The sequence below is a fragment of the Vipera ursinii genome (genome assembly GCF_947247035.1).
Source record: "Vipera ursinii genome assembly, chromosome: 3".
Taxonomy (NCBI): domain Eukaryota; kingdom Metazoa; phylum Chordata; class Lepidosauria; order Squamata; family Viperidae; genus Vipera; species Vipera ursinii.
The window spans coordinates 25,517-43,736 of record NC_139516.1 but is presented as its reverse complement, the minus strand read 5'-3'; the positions used below and the strand labels follow the sequence as shown (position 1 = coordinate 43,736).

The 18,220-nt window shown below is 52.5% G+C and overlaps 2 protein-coding genes across 2 annotated transcripts; one reads left to right on the top strand and one right to left on the bottom strand.

Annotated features, from left to right (window-relative positions):
- The first annotated feature begins 60 nt into the window (after nt 1-60).
- On the top strand, nt 61-9,189 carry MCM7 (minichromosome maintenance complex component 7). Its single transcript, XM_083358770.1, has 15 exons — nt 61-156; nt 245-321; nt 438-602; nt 685-812; nt 941-1,121; nt 1,215-1,352; nt 3,254-3,403; nt 3,488-3,599; nt 5,107-5,238; nt 5,421-5,504; nt 5,853-6,246; nt 6,343-6,426; nt 6,575-6,743; nt 8,696-8,805; nt 8,915-9,189. The coding sequence occupies exons 1-15, from the start codon at nt 120-122 to the stop codon at nt 9,120-9,122; spliced, it is 2,169 nt and encodes a 722-aa protein (XP_083214896.1). The 5' UTR covers nt 61-119; the 3' UTR covers nt 9,123-9,189.
- A 1,089-nt stretch (nt 9,190-10,278) lies between these two features.
- On the bottom strand, nt 10,279-13,217 carry COPS6 (COP9 signalosome subunit 6). The gene is made up of 10 exons (XM_083358433.1): nt 13,041-13,217; nt 12,813-12,938; nt 12,550-12,681; nt 12,388-12,476; nt 12,238-12,300; nt 12,092-12,139; nt 11,777-11,891; nt 11,468-11,560; nt 11,273-11,373; nt 10,279-10,955 (listed from the first exon to the last, which is right to left on the bottom strand). Exons 1-10 carry the CDS (start codon nt 13,126-13,128, stop codon nt 10,815-10,817), a joined length of 996 nt encoding a protein of 331 aa, XP_083214559.1. The 5' UTR covers nt 13,129-13,217; the 3' UTR covers nt 10,279-10,814.
- Between the last annotated feature and the right edge of the window lie 5,003 nt (nt 13,218-18,220).

The window sequence follows — 18,220 nt, the reverse complement described above, 5'->3', positions numbered from 1 at the left end:
CTCCTTCCGCATCCGGGAAGGGCGGGGCGGGCAGCGGCGATTGGCCGGGCGGCGCGGAGGGGGGCGGGGCGAGCGGCTTTGGCGCCCTTTCCGAGGCGGGAAGGCGGCCGGGCGGCGCGATGGCGGGCAAGGGCCGGGACTACGCGGAGGAGCGCGGTGAGGGGGGAGGCCCGCGGGAGGGAGGGAAGGCGGGAAGGCGGGAAGGCGGGCGACGGCTGACCGCTTCTCCCCGCTTTCCCCGCAGAGAGGGCCCAGGCGTTCCTGGAGGGCTTCCGGCGGCAGGGCGGCCCGGGCAAGGCCTTCCCCTACCGGGAGCAGCTGGTGAGCATCGGCGGCGGGGGATGGGGATGTGGGGGGGGGGGGGTTGGGGGTGCCTGGCCGTCCGCCCGCGCCCCCCTGACGCCGCCCTTCCCTCCCTCCGGGCCGGGTCCCCGCAGGAGCGGCTGGCGCACCGCGAGCAGGCGGCCCTCTACGTGGACCTGGACGACGTGGCCGAGGAGGACCCGGCGCTGCTGGACGCCGCCTGCGAGAACGCCAAGCGCTACCAGCGCCTCTTCGCCGACGCCGTCTGGGAGCTCCTGCCGCGCTTCCGCAGCCGCCAGGTCAGCCCCGGGGGAGGGGAGGGAGGGGGCAGGGGTCCGGCCTCGATGGCGCCCCCCCCGCGCTCAACCCCTCCTTCCGCAGGTGGCGCCGCGGGACGGGCTGGACGTCTACCTGGAGCACCGGCTGCTGATGGAGGGCCGGGCGCGGGAAGACCCCGGGCAGGCCCGCGACCCGCAGAACCGCTTCCCGGCGGAGCTGCTGCGCCGGTTGTGAGTGGCGGCCGCTTCCCGGGGAGGGGAGGGGGCAGGTGGGACGGGCACTCCCGCAAAAGTGGGGGGCGCTTTCTGCCCGGCGCCAGCCACAGCCGCCCCCCCTGGTGCTGTGTTTGGTCCCGCAGCGAGCTGTACTTCAAGGCGCCCTCAAGCGCCAAGCCTCGGGTGATCCGGGAGGTGAAGGCGGAGGCCATCGGGAAGCTGGTGACGGTCCGGGGCATCGTCACCCGAGTCTCCGAGGTGAAGCCCCGCATGGTGGTGGCCACCTACAGCTGCGACCAGTGCGGTGCGGAGACCTACCAGCCGGTGAGGAAGAGGCCGGCCAGGCTGCCTGGTGGGATCTCCCGGGGTTCCCTCTGCCTGGCCCTCCTCCTATCTCTTTGCGCTTCCCACCCCCAGATCCAGTCCTCCAGCTTCATGCCTTTACTGATGTGCCCTAGCCGCGAGTGCCAAACCAACCGAGCTGGTGGCCGCCTCTACCTGCAGAGCAGAGGGTCCAAGTTCATTAAATATCAGGAGCTGAAAATACAGGAGCACGTGAGTTTGGGGAGGTTGGATAATCGGTTATCTGGTCGGGTGGTTTTCTGGGCTGCTCTTGGCTTTTCGTTTACTGCGATGGCAACGGAAAAGGTAACCTAACCGACATTGATGGGAGATGTAGTTGTTCCTAGCGTTTGTCTCACTCCTTGCACCTTGTTTGCAGCAGTTGGTGCATCAAAGCTGTCTGTTGCCAGATGCAGTGTAAGGGGGGTGTCCCATCAGCCAACTTGTTGCAAAGCCTTAACCAATCGGTTTCTTTAGCTAAAAATCACTGATTTATTTTCATTTTATCAATGCATACATACATCCTATTCTCTTACATGGAACCTTTTAGTGCTCCCAGATATCCTGGAATTTCCTAAAATGGTAGTGAAACAGGGTGGAAAAAAATAAAGGACTTTCGGGGACACGGGCCTTATGTTATACATATATATATAGTTTGGCGGGTCAAATCCCAAGTGCCGCGTAATAGAGTGAGCACCTGTTACTCGTCCCAGCTTCTGCCAACCTAGCAGTTCGAAAGCACGTAAAAAATGCAAGTAGAAAAATAGGGACCGCTCCGGTGGGAAGGTAACAGCGCTCCGTGCGCCTTTGGCGTCTAGTCATCCCGGCCACATGACCACGGAGACGTCCCCGGACAAGCGCTGGCTCTTCGGCTTTGAAACGGAGATGAGCACCGGCCCCTAGAGTCGGAAATGACTAGCACGCGTGTGCGGGGGAACCTTTACCTTTATATATATATGTTCAGTGTTACATATCACCTTCCTTTCTAACTCATTTTTCTAGCCATTGTTAAAAATTGTCCCATGTTCTAAAGTACACTGAGTTTTCTTTCTCTTTTATCTTTAATGTCAATCTGTCCATTTCCGCACAATCTAAAATTTTCTTAATTAGTTCTTCCATTGGGAAGTTTACATTTTTCCAATATTGGGAAAATACAATTCTTGCTGCAGTTAATACATGTAAAATTAAATATATATAATCTTTCTCATAGTTTCCTCCTATTACGCCTAACAAACAATTCTGGCTTAAAACCTATATGGTTTTTAGTCATTTTTTCCAACCATATGTGTATTTTTGACCAAAATCTTTTAGCTTTAGGGCAGGGGTCCTCAACCTTGGCAACTTTAAGACTTGTGGACTTCAACTCCCAGAATTCCTCAGCCAAGGTTGAGGACCCCTGCTTTAGGGCACGTCCACCAGATATAATAATAAGTACCTGGGTTTTGTTGCATTTTTAAACATTATCGCTAATCTTGCCGGTGTTAAATACCATCTGTAAAACATTTTGTATAAGTTTTCTTTATAAGTCACCGCTTTCATTAATTTAGCGTTTCTTTCCCATAAACTTTGCCAGTTTTCTAATTCTATATTATGTCCAAAGTTCTTTGCCCATATTATCATTGCTTTTTTTACTTGTTCCTCTTCCATCTTTAAGCTTAGCAAATAGTTATAGTTTTCTAATTTTTCATCTATTTTCAACAGTATCAGGTCAAATTCTGTCCTTTGTAAAATCCCGGTGTTTTAGCATCTTTTTCATATCTCATTTGAATTTGCAACAATAGCCACCGTGATAAATCAATACCTTGTTCTTGTAAATTTTGTCTTTCAGTTTCCGTTCATTGTCCAAAATGTCTTTATAGGTCACAACTTTCTTGTGGTTAATTAAATTTGGGTATGCAAGTGCTTCCATTGTTGAAAGCCATCCAGGTATTTTAATATAGATTTTTGATTTTATTTTTTCCCATTCTAGAAGCGCGCTCCTTATAAAATGGTTTTGAAAGTATCCGTGTGTTTTATTCTTCCCATACCACAGAAAGGCACGGCATCCAAGTAGTAGGTCCTGCCCCCTCTAGGGGGCCTTATGTTTTTTGCGGGGTTGCCTTTGTTGCTTGCAGAGTGACCAGGTGCCAGTGGGGAACTTGCCGCGCTCCATCAGCGTCAGTGTGCAAGGCGAGAACACGCGTCTCGTGCAGCCAGGCGACCACGTCAGCATCACCGGCATCTTTCTCCCTGTGCGGCAGACTGGCTTCCGGCAGCTCTTGCAGGTGGGGAGTTCGGCTGGGGGTGGGGCAGGGCGGGGGGTCCAGGCCCCTCTGAGCGAGCTGAGTGTGTGGCTTGCTGTGCCCCAGGGCCTTCTCTCCGACACGTACCTGGAGGCCCACCACATCACTTGCCTGAGCAAGAGCGAGCAGGAGTTGGGAGAAGCAGAACTCACTGAAGAAGAATTGCGGCAGATTACAGGTGGGGTGTTTTTCTTTTCCTCTTTGCTCCCCCTGAGGAGAAAAAAAGGAAACCGCTTTTCTCCCTGAGGAAAGAAGTTGCGTGGCTGTCGCTTCTGTAGTTCAAACCGCACAAAGTGATTTGACGATGGTCTTTTTTATACTTGTTAGTTGTACATTCTTCCTTTTGGGACTACGCACACCTACCTACGCTTTTCTGTCACAGTGTCAACTAACCTGGTGAGATTGGTTGGGCTGAGAGAGCCGGACTGGCCCACAGTCACCCAGCCGCTCACTGTTGTGGCTGACGGTGGACTTGAACCCGGGTCTCCCTGGTCATCGCCTAACAGCTAGCCTGGCCCAAAACCCAGCTGTGCTGCACAGCGCCTGAGGGAACCTTGTTCCTCTTTCACCTGCGTTTTTGTCTCCTGGACTCTTCTGTTGCCTGCTTGGCCATACAGGTAGTCCTCGGCTTATGACCGCAACTGAGCCCAAAGTTTCTGTTGCTAAGCGACACAGCTGTTAAGTGAGTTTTGCCCCATTCTGCAACCTTTTTGACACAGTTGTTAAGTGAGTCACTGTCATTAAGTTAGTAAAACGGTTGTAAAAGTAATCTGGCTTCCCCGTTGACTTTGCTGGTCAGAAAGTGGCAAAAGGGGATCGCGCGACCCCAGGCATGCTGCTACAGTCGTGTCCCTTTTTGCGGTGGCATTGTAACTTTGGTTGTAAATCGAGCACCACCTGTATGACGAAAGCTGGACTTTAAAAGTTGCTCAGAGGGCAGGCCGTGCATTTGGCGGCTGGGGCCTGTCCATTGACCTTGCATGAGTCGCACTGCTAGAAACAGTGTTGGTCACGTCCTGAAGGCTTTCGGCCCCTCCTTTGGACCGGGAGCTATGTTTAACAGCTGCTTTGTGAGCTTCTGGGGTGTTTGCCTTCCCAGGCTGGAGACTGGGACCCTCATTGCTCCTGCCGAGCTGTTTGCAAAGAGGTTGAGACTTTGGGAAAACTTCAGAAAAGAGCAGCTAAGATGATCAAAGGCCTGGAGACTAAAACATATAAACAGCTGCAGGATTTGGGTTTGGCTAGTCCGGAGAAAAGAAGAAATAGGGGTGATATGAGAGCAGTATTCCAGCATTTGAGGTGTTGCCGTAAGGAAGAGGGAGTCAGCCTATTCTCCAAAGCACCCGAAGGCAGGACAAGAAGCAACAGATGGAAACTGATCAGGGAGAGAAGCAACCTGGAACTAAGGAGAAACTTCCTGATAGAACAATTAGTCAGTGGAACAGTTTGCCTTCAGAAATTCTGAGCTCTCCATCACTGGAGGTCGTCAAAAAGAGACCGGACAGTCACCTGTCTGAAATGTTATAGGTTCTGCTTCAGCAGGGGGCTGGACTAGAAGACCTCCAAGGTCCCTTCCAGCTCTATTCTAAGGCCGATCCTCTAGAAGGGGAATGAGCTGTCCGTCTGTCTGCTTTCTGCGTCAGCGGCCATGTGCACCGCCACACACGGCCTTCTGCTTCTTGCAGAGGAGGATTTTTATGACAAGCTGGCCGGCTCCATCGCCCCCGAGATCTACGGCCACGAGGATGTGAAAAAGGCCCTGCTGCTGCTGCTGGTGGGCGGCGTGGATCAGAGTCCACGGGGCATGAAGATCCGGGGTAGGTTCTGTGCCTGGGAAGCCCATCCTGCTTCACTGCCCTCGGGCATCTTCCCTCTCTTCCCCACCCTTGGCAACCTTTAGCTTTGCCAGCAGTGTTAGCATTCCCAAAAGGTGATGGGGGAGGGGCGTCCCCCCTTTTTTCAACCCTTGATCCTTGCAGGGTCCCTCTCCTTTCCCTAGGGAACATCAACATTTGCCTCATGGGGGATCCCGGTGTGGCCAAGTCTCAGCTGCTGTCTTACATCACCCGCCTTGCGCCACGCAGTGAGTCTTTCACGAGAGGGAACCTGCTGGCTGATGCCAGGCTTTACAGAGCTGACCGGCTGGCAGCTGCAGCCCCTGAATGGCTGCCCACTAGTCACAGGCGGGCATCAAGAGCCGCTTAGCTTCTGTCGGGGAGGAAGGGCTATTCTTGGGGCCCGGGGAGCTTCTGAAGAAAAATTAACCTGGGTCATCGAGTGCACTTGTGTATCCAGGTGCCTCCAGTGATCAGCTGGGGCCCTTTGGAAGCCCCCGGGGCGGGGGCGGGGGCCTAAAACGAAAGCAACTTCACCCAGCATCGTGGCTGGAGAGGGAAGGATTGTGGAAACCTTCTCTGCCCCATCCCTGCAGGTCAGTATACCACAGGCCGAGGCTCCTCCGGTGTGGGACTGACCGCTGCCGTTCTCCGTGACCCGCTGACGGGGGAGCTGACCCTGGAAGGTGGAGCCCTGGTCCTGGCCGACCAGGGGGTCTGCTGCATCGACGAGTTTGATAAGATGCTGGAGTCAGACCGCACCTCTATCCACGAAGTGATGGAGCAGCAAACCCTTTCCATTGCCAAGGCAGGCATCCTGACCACGCTGAACGCCCGCTGTGCCATCCTGGCAGCTGCCAACCCTGCCTATGGGCGATATAACCCCAAACGCAGCTTGGAGCAGAATATCCAGCTGCCTGCAGCGCTGCTCTCTCGCTTCGACTTGCTTTGGCTGATCCAGGACAGGCCTGACCGGGACAACGACCTGCGGTGAGAGAAAGGAGAGAGTTGCTAGCCTCTCTGGCAGCCTTTCCCCCCCCCCCCCAAATCCCTCTGATTTGCTAAGAAGGGTTGTGTTTTCCACAGTTTGGCCCAGCACATCACTTACGTACACCAGCACAGCCGGCAACCGCCTTGCCAATTCCAGCCGCTCGACATGGGCCTGATGAGGTGAGCAGGGGAGGAAGCCTTGCTTTCCAGGTGGCCCCAGAGGGTCTTGTGCCCAGATGACTTTTGGGTGGAGGCCGTGAGGGTTAACTGCCTGCCTGCCTACCTGGCACTCCCCAGGTCAGGTTCGTTCCCCTTGGTCCCTCCACAGGCGATACATCGCCACCTGCAAGCAAAAGCAGCCGGCAGTGCCCGAGGCCCTGGCCGATTACATCACGGCAGCCTACGTGGAGATGCGGAAGGAGGCCCGGGCCAGCAAGGACACCACCTATACCTCCGCCCGCACCTTGCTGGGGATCCTGCGCCTGGCCACTGCCCTGGTGAGCAAAGTGGGGAGGAAAAGAGGTCAGGGTGTGTGGAAATGATGTGGGTAGACTGGGTCTCAGAGGGGACCCAATGGTGGAGGCGGGGCTACAGAAAGCAGGTTCTGGGGTGGGGGGAAAAACAGCGATCCCAAGAATCTGAAGTGAACTGGATGCAAAGGATCTTTCCCCACCAGAGTACGTGATCCGATACTGTGTGAGGATAGTTTGGGCTAAACCTGGCAGTGGATTATGGATGCTGTAGTTCAAATATATTTGAAAAGCATCGTGTTTCTACTTTTGTTTCAAGTGAATTCTCATTGGCTGCTAATTGGATTCTGTTGGCGTTCAGGTTTTGACTTTTACATGCTTTTATTCTTGGGGAGGGGGGGCGTTTGAGGATTGTACTCTGTACATGCAAAGTCTGAGCTTTTCCATAAATCCTGAAGCCGTTTATGTGATTGCTTTACACCCAAAGGCCCACTGCAAAGGGGATTCGCTTCCTTTCACTTTAAGCTTTAGTGGCTGGGCTTGTGTGTACAGGTAATCCCCAAATTCGTTCGAAGTTAGGTGATGAGCGCCCCCTAGTGCTTATGAGCTAGTCCTGAAATTATGAAGGTTGCCCCACCACAGCAATCGTTTGCCCTTACGAGCGACCGCAGTGGCACTGCAACATTCACCCTGGTTATTCCCTCCCGCCCTGGGTCTCCCCAGGCACCAGGCCTTCGCCCTGCGAAGATCGAGATCCTTCACTTTCTTGCTTCTCCAGGCCTTCTGTGCGTTCGCAGAGAATGGAGGCCTAAAGTAACGCAAGATCACGCGAGATCTGCACCCCTCCGGCGGCCTGTTTCTGGGGGGCAGCAGTCTGGGAAAGGCCTCTGGCATCCCGATCCAGCCTCCGGAGGCACGCAGAAGCGTCCCCCAGCCTCAGATCTGGGCGGCAGCAGTAACCGCGGCAGAGAGGAGACATGGTGGAGCTCAGCCTCCTCATGATCCCGTCCACATCTTCTGGACTCACAGGATCGAACTCTTCCCAGATAACATCACCAAGACCGCCCATGTCACCACCGTCAGACTCTGCCCAGTCTACCCTTCAGAGGGGGCCTGGCTTCACAAATAAAAGCCTAAAAAATATAAAAATAGCAATACGTACCAAGTGAAATGAGCCAAGGAAAAACAAGGAAAATGAACAAAAAAATTAAAAGGCCCAGTGGGAGTGCCTTCAGGGTACGAGCTGCTCCCAGGGCTGCGTGCCCCTCTTCCTGCCTCACATGAGTTGGCAGAGCCACGTCTTCCTACTCCTCCCAAACGGCAGGAGGGGGGGGGGCTCACCTCAACTCTGGAGCAAGGGCAGAGAAGGATCTCTTCCCTGGACCCTGCCAGTTTGAAATCCTTTAACCAAAGGGGCCTGGCGGGGTGACTCAATGTGATGGGGGTAAGATGGTTCTTCAGGTAAAGTGGCCACTTGCCACGTAGGATTTTAAAGGACATAACCAACACCTTGATTTGGACCCGGAAGGAGACCAGCATCCAGTACAGCCGACGGCAAAAGACGCCATTTTTAGGACGCCCCAAATTGCTTGCAGATTGTGCACCAGCCGTAGCTCATGGATACGCCTCAAGGGTAGCTCATAGCACAGCAGTTCACAGTGAACTGGGGCTTCCCAATCCAAATAAGGTTCCTCTTACCTGCAACTGCCGTCTGTTGCTTGAGCAGGACTCAAGTGCAAGGGGACCCTCAGATTACTCACTGAGACTGGGGTATCCCAAACCCCCAGATACAAAGGGCCCCACCGCTCTTGTCTCGGCATGGTTCAGCTGCTGTCAGTGTGTTGCAGTACGCCTAGCAATGGACTGAAATAAACTAATCCCATCGTGGGACAATGACCAGAGGTTGATCTGAGCCGTTAGAGCCGTCTTAGAGAAATTGGGCTCTAATCGACAGCGTTCCCATTCCTTCCCTTGCTTAGGCCCGGCTGAGGCGCGTGGACATGGTTGAGAAGGAAGATGTCAATGAAGCAATGCGCCTGATGGAGATGTCTAAAGATTCCCTTTTGGTGGACAGAGAGCAGCCCAGCCGGTGAGGGGGGGGAGTGCTTTGCTCTCTAAAATTCCTGGCTGTTGCTGGCCATTTCCTGCTTGGGGAAGAGGGGAGACTCAAGAGAACTCATTTCTTCCGCCTTCCACAGGACGCAGCGTCCCTCCGAATTGATTTTTGCAGCCATCCGAGAACTGGTTCCTCCTGGAGGAGCTCACTCCATCCAGCTGACGGAGGCTGAGCAGCACTGCGTGTCGAAGGGCTTCACTCCCACCCAGTTCCAGGCTGCTCTCGGCGAATACGAGGAACTCAACATCTGGCAGGTGAATCAGAAAAAGACCCGTCTCACTTTCATTTGAGCGGCGGTGGCGGCGGCTCTTTTTAGATTGAAGCAATTACTCTCAATAAACACTTTCATGGGTATTATTTCCAATAAATCAACTGTATTTTGGGGAATATCTTTAAGTGGTAGCCTAGGGAAGACAGCTGTTGGGTATGCTTGGAGTGACAGGTGCTAAACCGGTAACTGCACTGTGTTGTAAATACTGTGGAGTCTGAAGTTGGGATCCTGAAAAACGTCCTCGGGGAAGGGTGGGAGGACAAAGCAAAAACTGACACAGACCCGTTGGGGAAATGGCGCACCAAGCGAGGGTGGCTTAGCCCAGCGTGGAAATAGGGTTGCTACAGAAGGGGCTGCTGGGCCTTGATAGTGCATCTCACCGGCCATGCGGTGCAGAGAATATGCCAGGCTCTGTTAAGGGAAGGAACCCTGGCCACCCAGTGGATAAAATGCAGTGCTGCAGGCTGGCTCTGCCGACTGCCTGGAGCTTGATCCTGACCGCCTCAAGGTTTACTCAGCCTTCTATGGTCAGTAAAATGACCGATTGATAGGCTCAATCTGTAAATCCCTTTGAGAGGGCTGTAAAGCACTGAAGCAGTATTAAGTCTAAGTGCTATTGCTATAGAACTACATCTGGCACCCACGGGAGTAGATTTGGTACCAAGTCTAGGCATGCAAGAGTTTACACTTTTTATACGTGACCTTTATAGAGTAAAAGGGAACCTTTTTTGGGACAGAAGTAGACGTGTTTCCCTCCCCAAGTCTTTATGAAGGGAGACTGTGCTTTCAAGTTAAATAGTGAAATTATCAAATTGGAAAGGGTTAAAAGCCAATTGTCTATGGAGATTCTTAAGTCATCCAGGTCTAGTTATCCCAAAGATGCTTTTTCACGAGGCAACTGCACTTTCTTGCCTGTCTTCAAAGACATTTTGCTTCTCGTCTAAGATGAGGATGCAAATGACCAGTTGTCTGCAAAGAGTATAAATCCTTCCATTCCCCACCATCCAATCAGAGCTGAAGAAGTTTCTTGGATGAGGAGTGAAACGCCTTCAAATAAGCCAATCCTGCCTCAGCGCATACTATCCTTGCCAGATAACTGCAGACTCCACCAAGGGCATCCAATGAAGGGCGTGCACGCACACACTCAAGCAATTAGTTCCACTCTTGCACGTAGGAAGATTTTTCTAATATTTAATTGGAATCTACCACAAAGAACACAACTTCCACTTTTACACAAGGGCGAGTTTTTAACCCATTGATCATCACTGCCTCTGAAGCTCTTTCAGCTTCCGATTCCTATTGTTTGGTGGCCTGACTGCAGCCCAGCAGACTAACAAGTATTTCCTGCAGTTTTGAAGTCACACTTGTCTTTTTTACAACCCTTTCATGGTGCTGTCTTATTCAGCTTGCTGCTGATGAATTATCCAAAGTTCACAACCACCACCCCCCAGTGCCATTTCCAAACTGCCTCCCATCCTGTTCCTTGTTCATTGGTTTCTTCCTCACTGTTAAACTGCACTGGGCACGTAGATGGGATACAAAAGGTGCAAGCCAGAGCATTCTGCTCAATACTATTCCCGATTGTGCTTTGGGGGGGGGGGGAGACACACACTGAGCTTGACGGGAAGAAATAACAATGGTGATCCTGGAGCACCTCCTACGCACATCATCTCATTCAGCACAATCGCTTTATTATAGGGAGCACCAAATCTTAGAAGAAGAGTCCTCGCATGCGGCGCCCAATGCTCTGGCGGTCATAGAGGATGTTGAACTTGTTCACAAACTGGTTCATGGTGTTGCAGGTCTTGGTGATGGTGCCCAGATAGGTCATGAGGCCAACATCATTGCATTGCTGGGCAGGAGACAAAATAGGCATCAGAAAGCAGGGAGAGGTCAGGGCCTGTGCTGCCCACAGCCCTGAAAACCCTGTGGGGGGATTTTGGTGCCATCTGCTGTAGGAAAACCTGGGAATCCTTTTTGCCTCCCTCCTGCGTTCCCCTTGGCCGGCTGCCACAGTTCCACTTCTGCTTCTCCCCCACGTTCCAGTGTGTGCCTGCCTTGAGCACAGCGGCTTTTCTGCATGGAGACCTCCCCTCTTCCCCTGCAACAACTCTATTCTGCCTTTAGTCTGCTGTAAAGTACAGCTCTTTCCCTCTCCTTAGAACTCACATCATAAAAATCTGTCTTGAATTTGTCGGTGCTCAACACAGGTAGGCAGTGGCAAAGGGCATAGGCTTCTCGCAAGATCTCATGGTTGAACGGTACCTCACCTGCATGGAGAGGAAATATATTGGGAGATCAACACTGCCTTTTGAGAGCTGGGGCATCAGGCTTGCCTGTTGCATTTCTACAGCTCTGTCTCACCTGCTTCGGAAGCTTTAACATATTCCAAAATAAGTTTGACACGACTGTGAAGCATCTTTATGGCACTGTGCTGCGCAATGAGGTGCTCGGCGACTATTGAGGAAAAACAAGGACAAGAAGTCAGAGCTCTGCTCCCAATAGAGGTCCCAAGGCAGGAAAGGTCCCAAGGGCTGGAGTGCAGGGAAGAACAACAGTTTGTCCACCCCAGGGTACTGGTGGTAAGCTATACCCCTCCCAGCCAAACTCTATCCATATTCAGCAACAGCGACGGGAAGCTCATTCTGGCATTCTCAGCACCCCAACCCTCACCTGTGGAGTTTTCCCCACTGCCTGTTGCTGTCATCCGTGCCACATGATCGACTCCAATGCGCTCAGCCTCCTCTGTGGCCAGCGTGTAGGTCAGCTCAGCAAATAACATCGTGGCCTTGAAACAAAGAGGAGAACTGAGAAGAGTTCCAGACGACACAAAAGCCGACGTACAGTCAGGCTGTGCAAGAACGCCCTCAGGATTCCCCAGCTGGAAAACAGCTCACGATACAGAAGGTGTGAACTGAGGCTTCCCAGAACTCCAGAGTGCCAAGAACACCAAAAGGGACGGGCGGCAGAAGTTGCATCGAGTATTACCTCTCCATTGATGATGTCAATCACAGACTCAAAGACACTGACAGGCAGCTATGGGAAGAGAGTGCACACAGCTCACCGTCAGGCTTAACTCGGAGAAGCAGCCGCTGGAGGGTTCCGATGGGCAGGACAGAGGAGAAAGTACTCACGTCCGTGTGCTTGGTCATGGGGTTCAGCTTGAGGAAGAGGGGGCTTTCAATGATCTCACAAACCTGTGCAGAGAAGGGCACCTCAGGGTCCTGCCCGACACGGAGGGCCAGGGCCCCTCTGCGCCATGGGTTCTCCCTCAGACCCCTCACCTGTTTGTGGACGTGGATGTCGGACTGGTCCGGGGGGCCGCCGGTGGTGTACCAGCCCAAGAACTCCAGATCCTTGAAGACTTGCTTAACTGCGGGGGAGGGAAATGCAGCTCAGTCGGGCCTCCTCCTCCGCCTGCCCACCCGCCCTCCCGCCCAGCTTACACTGCTCCTCCTTGGTGTAGTAGTACTCTTTGTCGATCACCACGTTCTCCTCCACGGCGTGCGACAGCAGCTCGAAGGAGTTCATCACCTCGATGTTGCGGCCCTCCTGGCAGCCGATCAGCGCTCCGATCACTGGAGAAAGCCGGGCGTCAGGTGGGGGAACTCCCCCCTCCCCCTCCCAGAGCCCCCCCCCTCGCGGTCTCCCCCTCCGGACTTCACTCCCCCCCCCAACGGCCTCCCCCCTCCCCTCCCCCCCCGCTCACCTTGGACGGGGCGGCCCTCCTGCGACCGCATCCGGATCCAGTGGTCGCTGATGTTGAGGATGACCAGCGGGTGCAGCGCCACCGACACGCTGCCCGTCACGCCCGAGGCCATCACCGCCGGCGCCGCTGGGGGGGGAGGGGGCGAAAGAGGGCGCGCAGTCAGGGGGGAGAGGTCGCCGCGCTCTCCCCCGCCCCTCCCCGCCCGCCGGAGCCCGGCCCCCGCCTCACCCGCCGCGTCCACCTCCATGCCAGCCCCGTTGTTGCCGCCGCCGCCGCCGCCGCCGGGAGCCAAAGCAGCAGCCGCCGGCGCCGCCATCTTGGCCGCGGAGCTCCCGCCGAGGCTCCCTAGAGAGGCGCGCGCGCGTGCGGGCGAGGGGCGGGATGAGCGGAAGCGGAAGCGGTGGGCGGGGCCTGCGGGCGAGGGAGATTTGAGCCGCCGGGCGGGGCCTCCTCGCTCCCTCCCTCCCGCCCCGCATCTCCTCGGCCGCGCGCCCGCCGTCCCTGACACGTGTACGCGCGCCCCTGGCGCTTTCCCAGCTTGCGCGCCGTTGAGGCAGGTGAGGGGTCTGCGGGACCTGCGGATGGGCGAAACAAAAGGAGCGCCAGACGGGTCGGGAAGCGCCGCCCCGCCTCGCCCCCTTTCCCGCCGCCCTCCGCTCGAGCAGGAGGACCCGTCCCGTCCGCAGCCTCCTCCTAAAAGGCCTCCGGTGACTCCCGTTCCTCTGGTTGGTTGTCCTCCCCGTCGGGAAGTTTCTCCTTCGTTCCAGGCTGCTTCTCTCCTTGGTCAGCTTCCAACCGCTGTTTCTCCCCCTTCCCTCCGGTGCTTTGGAGAAGAGCTTGACCCTCTCTTCTTCTTTGGGGCAGCCCCGCAGATGCTGGAGTGACTGCTGTCGTGCCACCCCTGTTTCTTCGTTTCTTCAGACCGACCAAGCCCAAGTCCCGCAGCCGTCCTTCGTATGTTTTGCTCTCCGGCCCTCGGATCATCTTAGTGGCTCTTCTCTGAACTTTTTCCAAAGTCTCAACGGGTTTTTTTTGTGATAAGGTGACCAAAATTGGCTGCGGTATTCCAGGTGTGGCCTCACTGGGGTTTTATAAAGTGGCCGCTGCCGTCCAGGGCCACCTTCCTCCTCCCCCGCGAGCCAGGCCTGGGAGGAAGGCTCCCCTCCCCAGGATGCCAGGCAGGCTGGCCAGGGAGAGGGGAGGGCCAGGAAGGGCAGCAGAAGCTTCTCTCACCCTGCAGGAGGAAGTGGGGGCGATGGGGGGGCTCCTCCTCCCTGGGGACGCTTTAGTCCTCTGCTCATCATTGTCCAGACAGCCATTAATCATTGCTTGAGGACCCTCCCTCCCCCCACCCCTGCTCTTCCCAGTGGGGTCGTTACATGAATGTGCCGGTCGTTAAGCAGAGCACAAAGTGCCTGGGGGAGGGTTCCCACAGTCTCCCCCACCCCATGTGCCACTTCCTGCCCCTGCAGAGCCCCATAGGGCTCGGGGCCTCCTCCCCACCCCGGCCCTGCATTACCCTCGGAGGACAGAGCAAGGGCCACGGGGCTGTTGTGGCTGCTGTAACTCTGAGACTCCCTTTTCAGGGGTCAGTCGTAAGTCCGGGTCTGCCTTTAGTCTGCTTTAGTTTGGCCATGAAGGAGTCTGAAGACTCTCTGCCGGTACCTCACGAGGGGAACCAGGAAGGTTGCGCCTGGGCCAAAGCATCTCAGCCTCTCCAAAGAGCTTCAAACTGATCCCAGGCACAGACTCCAAGACAACCCATCAAAGAATGAGGGAAGGGGAAGGAAGGGTAGCTCGAACATAAAACCTGGAGCGGCAGGAAGCAAACATAGGGCCAGTTGTAAAGGACTGAGATGCCTGTACACTGACACTCAAAAGTATGAGGAACAAACAGATTAAATGCATGACTGAAACATACCACTAGAAGGATTCAAATTGTTCAAAAGAAGCCGACTGAACAAAAGAGGAGATGGAGTAGCATTATATGTAAGAAATCATTACATCTCTACAGAAATCTACAAAACCAAGGATGAAAGCCTCCTTGAATACACATGGGTCAGTATAAAAAGAAAAAAGAATGACATCGCCATGGGTGTGCCTCACTCAGGCCACCCAACCAAGGAGAGGAAATAGATGAACGTCTTGCTAATCAGGGTTAAGGTCTGTAGGAAGCACAACACAGTAGTAATGGGGGACTTTAACTACCCTGACATCAACTGGGAGACAAAACTCTGCACCTAGTGGAAGATCAAACAGATTCCTGACAAATCTAGCAAACAACTTTCTCTCCCAAAAGGTAGAGAAGGGAACTATAGGGCCAGCTGTATTGGACTTGTAATTCTTACAGATGAAAAGATGGTGGGGAGGGTTGAAGTTGTGGGGAAAGTGACCGTGTCATATTCAACATAATCCAGGTGCAAGTAATTGAACAAAATCAAACTAGTGTCTTAGACGTCTAACAAACTGATAAGAGTTTAGGAAGGGTTCCATAGATGGCAATCCTAAATTGGGGGGGGGGACTCAAGATGCATGGGAAACTGCAAAATCAGAGTATAAAAGCCCAGATTTAACACAATACCACAGGAAAAAAGACCCCAGACGAAACCAGCATGGTGGCATAAAGAATACTTTTATAAACAGACAGGATAAGTATAAAAAATGGAAAGAGGGACACAACTAAATCAGAATACCAGCAAGTAGCCTGAATCATAAAGGATGGACTCAGGAATGCTATGGCTCAGAATGTCCTTGCAACAAATGCCAGGAATAACGACAGAATAACAGAATTGGAAGGAGGTCTTCTAGTCCAACCCCCTACTCAAGGAGGAGACCCTATACCATTTCACACAAATGGTTGTCCAATCTCTTAAAAACCTCCAGTGATGGAACATCCACAACTTCTGGAGGGAAGCTGTTCCACTGGTTAATTGTTCTCACTGTCAGGAAATTTCTTCTTAGTTCCAGGTTGCTTCTGTCTTTGATCAGTTTCCATCTGTTGCTTGTCCTGTCAGTCCGCAGAGCGGGAAAGGTTGAGAAATGCTGTTTTAAGGTATTGTTTTTGGTTGGTTGGATTCTTTTTTCCTTTTGTGTGAAGAATGGGTTAAGCAGTTCTGCTTCCTCCCAGCTGCTTGCCACCTTCTTGCCATTTTCTCCCATTAATAAACCAATCATTTCCTTGACTTTTTTCTTGTTTTCTATGTGTTGAAAGAAGCTTTTAAAATTATTTTAGACATTTGTTGCAAGTCTTAGATCATTCTGAGCCTTAGTTTTCCTAACTTAATTTTTGCAGGTGAGGGCTAGGTTCTGCCTTAGATAGGTGCCCTTCCTTCTACTTTTTAGACTTGTCCTTTTTGTCCCAGTGGGCCACTTCCTAAGGATGAACCAGCCAGCTGCTGCAGCTGCCAAAAAAACCAAATACGCCTTAGGCTGCATCAAAAGAGGGACAGCATCAAGATCAAAGTTAGAACCACTTTAGCCGTGGTGGTGAAGTTGTTACAATGCAGTATTGCAGGCTAACTCTGCCCACTGCCAGGAATTCGATCCTGACTGGCTCAAAGTTGACTCAGCCTTTCGTCCGTCCGAGGGCAGTAAAATGAGGACCCAGATTGTTGGGGACAAATATGCTGACTCTAAGCTGCTTTGAGAGGGCTGCAAAGCACTGTGAAGCGGTATATAATAATAATGATAATATAAAGTTGGAAGGGACCTTGGAGGTCATGTAGGAAACCTTATACCACTTCAGGCAAATGGCTGTCCAGTCTCTTCTTAAAGACCTCCAGTGTTGGAGCATTCACCACCTCTGGAGGCAGGTTGTTCTACTGGTTAATCGTTCTAACTGTCAGGAAATTTCTCCTTAGTTCTAGGTTGCTTCTCTCCTTGACTAGTTTCCATCCGTTGCTTCTTGTCCTGCTTTCAGGTGCTTTGGAGAATAGCTTGCCTCCCTCTTCTTTGAGGCAGCCCCTGAGATATTGGAACACTGCTATCATGTCACCCCTCACCCTTCTCTTCATTAAACTACACATACCCAATTCCAGCAACCGTTCCCTGTATGTTTTAGCCTCCAGCCCCCTAATCATCTTGGTTGCTCTTCTCTGTACCCTTTCTAGAGTCTCGACATCTTTTTTACATTGTGGTGACCAAAACGATGCAGTATTCCAGGTGTGGCCTTAACAAAGCATTGTAAAGTGGTATTAGTACTTCACTTGATCTTGATTCTATCCCTCTGTTAATGCAGCCTAGCACTGTGTTGGCTTTTTTGGCAGCTGCAGCACACTGCTGGCTCATATTGAAGTGATTGTCTACTAAGACTCCGAGATCCCTCTCACAGTTACTACTATTGAGCAAGGTACCACCTATACTATACCTATGCATTTGATTTTTCCTGCCTAAATGTAGAACCTTACTTTTTTCACCATTGAATTTCATTCTGTTAGATAGTGCCCAGTGTTCGAGTCTGTCCAGATCCTTCTGTATCTTAAGCCTATCTTCTGGAGTATTGGCTATTCCTGCCAGCTTGGTGTCATCTGCAAATTTGATGAGTTCCCCATCTATCCCCTCATCCAAATCATTAATGAAGATATTGAAGAGCACTGGGCCCAGAACAGAGCCCTGGGGCACCCCACTACACACTTCCTTCCATGTAGATGAGGTTCCATTGAGGACCACACGCTGAGTACGGCCTGTCAGCCAGCTACGAATCCATCTGGTGGTAATGCTATCTAACCCACATTTTTCTATCTTATCAAGTAGTAGGTTGTGATCTACTTTATCAAATGCCTTACTGAAGTCCAAGTAAATTATATCTACAGCGTTCCTCTGGTACACTAATTTTGTCACTTGGTCAAAGAATGTAATAAGATTTGTCTGGCATGATCTGTTTTTGACAAACCCATGTTGACTTTTAGTGATGACTTTGTTTGCATCAAGGTGTTCGCTGATTTGTTGTTTGATTGTTTAAGTGCTATTGCTAGTTATACTGCACTGGTGAGACCAAACTCCAGTTTTGGTCACCGTGATACAAAAAAGATGCTGAAATCCCTAGAAAGAGTGCAAAGATGATCAGGGCTCTGGAGGCTAAACCATATGATGAACAGTTGAGGGGAGTAGGCATGTTTAGTCTAAAAGAAAAGGACCAAGGGTGACTGTTGGAATAACCATGATCTCTGTTCCTATACATGAAGCTGGCTAGTACTTTTCTACTGTGGAAAGTCTTCAGTGAATCATGAATAAGGAAGTAAACAAAGAAACCTAGGAGAGATGTCATTGGCTACAGCCATATAAGGGCATAATTACAGAATCTTTCACACCATTGGCTATTCCATATAAGGCAAATTCTGACGCCTCCTGCAGGTGATTGATCATTACTGTATTTGAATCTACTATTAACACCAATGTCTCCTTTCAGG